This window comes from Paramormyrops kingsleyae, chromosome 17, assembly GCF_048594095.1.
Source record: "Paramormyrops kingsleyae isolate MSU_618 chromosome 17, PKINGS_0.4, whole genome shotgun sequence".
Taxonomy (NCBI): domain Eukaryota; kingdom Metazoa; phylum Chordata; class Actinopteri; order Osteoglossiformes; family Mormyridae; genus Paramormyrops; species Paramormyrops kingsleyae.
The window spans coordinates 22,992,665-22,998,664 of record NC_132813.1 but is presented as its reverse complement, the minus strand read 5'-3'; the positions used below and the strand labels follow the sequence as shown (position 1 = coordinate 22,998,664).

At 47.3% G+C, this 6,000-nt stretch overlaps 1 protein-coding gene across 1 annotated transcript in view; it reads right to left on the bottom strand.

Moving 5' to 3' along the window:
• Positions 1-338: 338 nt before the first annotated feature.
• The window catches only part of robo2 (roundabout, axon guidance receptor, homolog 2 (Drosophila)), a 343,506-nt gene continuing 337,844 nt past the window's right edge, over positions 339-6,000 (bottom strand). The window contains exons 29-32 of the mRNA XM_023838865.2: positions 5,553-5,708; positions 5,191-5,415; positions 4,362-4,562; positions 339-3,900 (exon numbers count right to left, since the gene is read on the bottom strand). Coding sequence (XP_023694633.1) covers positions 3,896-3,900; positions 4,362-4,562; positions 5,191-5,415; positions 5,553-5,708 — 587 coding nt within the window. The 3' untranslated portion in view covers positions 339-3,895. The remainder of the gene's footprint in view (positions 3,901-4,361; positions 4,563-5,190; positions 5,416-5,552; positions 5,709-6,000) is intronic.

Genomic DNA, 6,000 nt, shown 5'->3' with positions numbered 1-6,000 from the left:
CCCCCCCCCCCCCCCTCACCCGGGAGCCAATGAGGGAGGCCTATGGAGCCTCCGTAGCTGGTGGGCTGGCTTTTTGCTGAAAGCTGCCTACAGTTTGCTCTGTCTCAAAGAATCTGTGTTCTTTTGAAAGGTGCCCGTGGTCATTGTTCTGTTTTACACTAAATCCACGTTGGCACTCCATGGAGTTCACCAATGCTTTCCTCTAGGTGACAGAATCAAACGTTCAGCAATCATAACAACCTTTACCACCACAGCCCCAGGACCAGCAGTATGGCCTCATGCTGCGTTCACTGCACGTGCACAAACCAGACAGTAAAAAAACAGCAAACGAGGAGAGCTTCCGATTTTTCAAAAATATTTTATTTGTTGCTAGTGATCCAGGTACAAGGAAAGAAAAAGAAAAATGATTTATTTTACAGAACATGATGATGATGTTTGCAGAAGCTTCTCCTCTATCTCAGATTTCCAATTTTTTTTCTTGGACAAGAACATGCAGGTGAGTACAGAGGCTCGCTCAGGGGAGAGAGAGGAGCTGAACAGAACGATGGCATCATAAGCGGGGCAGAGCCCGCACCTCTACACAGACGTCACCCTACGAGGTTTTTTGTTATTATTATTATTATTTTTTTTTTACCAAAAAAGGCAACACACAGGTTACAAAGAACTGACAATATTAAGGAAGGGGAGCCAAAAACGAGGGGGAGCCGAAGGAATTCTCAACTGTCCAAGCAACAGCGCTCCGTGTGGCCACATCCAGCAAAGCATCTGGCGACCTCTTCAACATTCACAAAGGTCTTTCTCAAAGATTTCATTTTGGAAATGAGAGGAAGCAAAGGTGAACATGCAGGACACAGAGAGAGATTTTTCAGTACATCTGAAACCTTGATGATTCACTACTTTGACTTTAGTGATAATCTTGAGATTCAGCAAATCCCTATGGCTCCTCGTCTGATAGCTAAGTCGACAATAATAAAAAACAGTTTATATTCCACAAATCTTTATGCATATATCACAATATACCTTTTTATTATCATTTTAATAAATACAAAAACAACAACACTGTGAATTTAAAGAAAAACATGAGTATCAAAAAAGACACAAAAATGTTTAAGACCTCTTGAAACGGATGGCAGGTGATCTCAAATGGGCATGTACCATTCGTGACATCATGTTATTATTCATCGAACAGACACAGGTTAGTGAATTGGTACATCCCATATCAACTCACCAAGATGGAAATGGAACACTAGACTGATTATGGGGGAAAACTTTACAGCAGAGAGTAATGAGTAAGAGTAATAGTGGGGGTTATGCATATGAATATACAGCATATTTATACACATGTATATTCACATGCACACCTAATGTACACACACAAACACCACCAGAATGCTGGATAACCTGAGATACTCCATGCACCTCATTCCCAGGGGGCTGCCCAGTTGGCCAGTCGGCCAATGACGTGATGGTGACATTAATACAAAGGTACAACAGTGAATCTGACAGACTGTTACATCGCAAACTTCCCTAATCTTTATTTGTTATTCATATAAAAGATGAGAAATAAAACAGTCGTCGAACTAGTAAAATCCTGAACGGTAATGCTTAAAATTGATTTTTAAGCAGCTTCTGTTTTAGTGTGAGTCCTTTTCTTATACAAAAGAATTTTAAAACCACAGGAAGGAACAGGCCTACAAAAGGAGTGATTTAATAAAAATAAATAAATAAAAATCAGCTGAACACCTGTGTTAAGTGACTGTGGGAGACACTGTATGCGTGCATGTGTGTGTAGGGGGGGGGGGGTTGTAATCCATCCCATATGGCACCAACAGTGGCAGTCGGCAGTCTGGATAGCCACCACTGCAGGTCTACTCTGCACCCCAAACCGGCCTGCCCCACACCCCGATGTGGCACTGCAGGCCTGCCTCGCACGCACTCCTTAGGGGCCAGTTTCAAACAGCAACAAAGCTCCTTTCCAACGTTCTGGGACCAGCAGGGTTGAGCCGGTTGGGTTTCCATCTTGTATGCACCTACTTCTCAGGCTAAATTCAGGTGCTTGGCTATAGAAACCAGTTAGACCTGCATGAATCAGCAGTACGTGTTTCTACCCATCGGTTCTGCATCCAAATGGCTGAGTTTGGACACTAGGCAGTGAAAAACAAACCAGCAGGTTCCTGTTCAGAAAATGGAAATGTATTGAATGTTTATTCATGGATTTGATGCTTGTGGTGAATTTATGGGATGGAAGTGCGGGGGGGGGGAATGTTTTGACTATCCAAGGAGAGGTATGAAATCATGTTGAATGCAGTTCATTCCTCGGGGACTATAAAACATGGCCTGATTGGGCAGGTCTGCAGTGCCGACGAGGGATGCATGGAATGTGCTGCAGCCGACCTGCCAGGAGGCCGACACATCATGAACCTTCATCAGGGATTCTGCCTCTTCAGCTACGATGTCAGCAAGACAGCCAGGTGATCAAATGAACCACACTGGAACACCCAAACTGGGTTACAACTAAGGTTTATTTTTGATGTAACTTCAAAAGCAATCACACTTTAAGTGCTTACGTCCCCTGAGGTGGAATTAGTCAGGGTACAGCTTGAAAACAAATAATAATTACATCACTGAAAGAACCTGGAACCCCAACATGAGGACCTGGAGTTGCGGTGAGGGGGACAGACCTGCCTCAGCTGCAAACCGTAGTCTTTCTGCTCACAGGCTGCGCTCTGCTCATCCAGCTGCAGAGGGAAGCCCTTGTGATGCTGGGTGAAAATGGCAGACAGGGGTTTGACATGCTGATGCTGTGTGATGAGATGGAGAAGCAGTCAGAGCTTCGCGTTCCTGGCCCTCAGACCTACTGAGATGGAGCATTTTCCCTCTGGGGCTCCTCGCAGACGCCTGGGCTATTGGACCCTTTACCCATGTGATAAAACTCGCCCTGCATTTCCACGCACTATTTTCCAATGATCTATCATCACTTTATTCTCAGTAGCAGTGGGTTTCTAACAGGCATACCGCCCCCCAAACCAAGTACCTAAAAGACCACAAAGAGTGATAGTTAAGGAAAGACGCCACCCCCAAAATACTGTCAAAAACAAATCGCTTGTCTAAGCATGAGCAACTAGAGGAGGGAATGGTAGCTAAATGCCTTATTGTTGCCCGTGTGAGAGTGGGCGTCGGGTTAGTGATCACCTCACACCTCCACACCGTTAATATCTCTCTATACATTTGTATATATTTCTTATTTCCTAGTTTACAGTACAGAAACTCCTCTTCACGTATCCTTCCGGTTCTTCATGTCAGCAGGAGTTATGTTTTTTGTGCTTTTCACCAAAAGATTGCAGTGCAAAAAAACAATAGGAATTAATAATATTAATTAAACAATTAATGATAATTATTAACAAACATGAATAATAAAACAATTCTTTTATGGCACCTTAGCCGATGGATTCACATATAGTACAAATAACCTAAAAAAAATGATATATGAAGAAGCAGAAACAGAATTAGACTTGCATAGCAATGCAAAAACAAAAAATATATTTACAGGAACAAAACCCCCCCTTTTTCCCCCCAAGGACTATTAATCTGTGGGCGTTTTTATGTGTTCTTTTTGAAATTTCTGCTTACTTACTGCATAATTTGATACTGTTTCTCAGCAGGAACTGGCTGAGTTGGGAGGAGGGTGAGACCGTCCCGTTAGGCCAAAAATAAAACACAAAATCAGCATTGTGAGAAGGTGTGTTTCTTTACATCACATTTGCAGTTTGGCTTTTCTTTGAATTTGTTTTCTTTCGTTCTGACAGTACACAAATACGGAGAAAAGTCCATTGCACCAGGAGGTGAGGCATTGCAGGGTTGAGGATCGGTGGGCCACGGTCATCTCTCAGTCCGCTCACGCTGTGGGGGGGACACACACACACACAGACAGCGACAATGAGGCAAGGCCTACAGGCCAACTGCCACTGCAGACACTACAAACAGTCACTATAAGTGTAAGACTACAAGGCTAACGGTAACGTGGCCAATACAGCAGCACTACACTGAACCCTGTTACCTCACGGTATGGAATACTTCCATCCAGGATGATAGCTGTATAAACTAAAGAACTGCTTTCAAAAGTAAACCAGCACGCCTCCTAAAACTTCTAAAAAATGCCTCAAAGGGGGGCAATTTTATTATGTCCTATACCACCTTGGTGTCTGCTGCCTCGACACTATAAACACTGTCGCTGTCATTGTATGAGCATTATAAATTTGAAGAAAAACATTATAAGCCTGAGCTTCTGTCAGCCCAGTAAATCACGGAGACAACAGGCCAGTCAAAGCCACAAAGTCACAAAGTGTGAAGGAAACACCTACACAGCTCTCTGGAGTGCTGTCCCTGGCCGTTGGTGCCCAAGTAACTCAGGTCAGGGTGGTCTATGGCAGCCCGCTGGTGGGCGCCCCTGCTGACCTCCCCCTTGCGGGGCCCCGTGGAGCCCTTGGAGGACGTGGTGCCGGAGGTGCTGTGGCCCCCAGGGGACGGGAAGCTGGGCTTACTGTATGGGAGCAGGGCCTCTTCTGTCACCCACAAAGGCCAAAGGTCAAAGGTCAGGGAGGCTATTCGCATTGCGATTATAGACACAAGAGTATGTGCAGCATCTGTGTGAGTGTGGGGGGGGGTGCCTAGGGAGCGGTGCCAGCGTGCAGCCTGCCTGCCGGACTTGGGGCAGCGCTGCCAGCCATCTGCCAGCCTGGTGGCCAAGGAGCTGCACGCTTAGACAGAGCAGAGTTGGCAGGGGGTACTGGCATCCGGAGGGGATTGTGCCCCAAATCCAGACGCCGACGACCTGGCCCATTGCTTTCAGGGGACAAGGTCTCATCAGACAGCTTGCCACCGTTCTGCTAATTATGGGCACATATATCCCAACTGGACCTTTATCTGGACCAGACAAATCGTACCCTGCAGTGAGCAGTCAAAAGATTATTAATGGAATATTTTAAAAGAATATTTTTCAATAACAATGCTACGCTCCATCACCCAGAGACTGTAGCCCCACCGAGGGGCAGCATCATATTGAAAATGCAGGGTGGACCGGTAAGCTTGTTAATGGAGGGCGGCCTGCCCCTCCTGCACCCCTCCTCTCCACACCCCCAGGCCCTGAGCAGTATGTGTGCGGGTGGAGATGCCAGGCCTGTGCTGCTTTACCTGAGCCATGGCCTGCCTTGTACGCCCTGCGGCCCTCGTCCCCGCGGTCTCCGGGACCCAGCCGCTCCTGGGCCTGCCTCTGCCGCTCCAGCGAGCTCTTCATCTCCTCCAGGTTAGAGATGTGCTGTCTCTCCAGGGAGGCGGCCTTGCGCTCACCAGGGGGGGCACGCGGGACTGCCATGCGGGCCCCATGGCAGGGTGGGGGCTCAGGCGGAGGAGGTAGGTCTGCATGATGAAGAACGGTGAGAAATTAGATCCCAAAATACTTGAATGACCTTGGGCGTTGAGGGGTCAGTTGCATCTACAAAGTGAGCACCTTCAGGAAGTCATGCTCTCCATGGCACAGAACCCCCTCCCCCTACCGTCTGCACCGGCGTCTCGGCGCTGCTCCAGCCGGCCACCTCTCTGTTTCCGACCTGGCCGGGGCGCCCTCTGATGGCCCAGGCTTTGCGTCCCCACCACACTGCCATCAGTGGAGAAGGGACTACTGGGGCGTGGCCGCTGGGGAAAGTTTTTTCCTGTAGGGGGCGATAGAGAGAGGCAGGGTTAGCTTATTCATTTGAAACAACAAAGTAAATAGTACAGATAAGCACAGAAGCATTGGACTGTAGATACGACCCGCTTTAATTTAACAGCCATATCAAAGCATCTGTTAATTAGGCATGAAAAAAACCACAGATCCCGAAACCACAGATCTCCTGGCCAATCAGATTCAAGCATTCTGGAGCGAGGTCAAGAAAAAGCATGTCAGCCACTCATAGGTCTGAAGAGAGCTCAGCACCCTTCATCTGCAGAAGTGAAAGGGAGAGC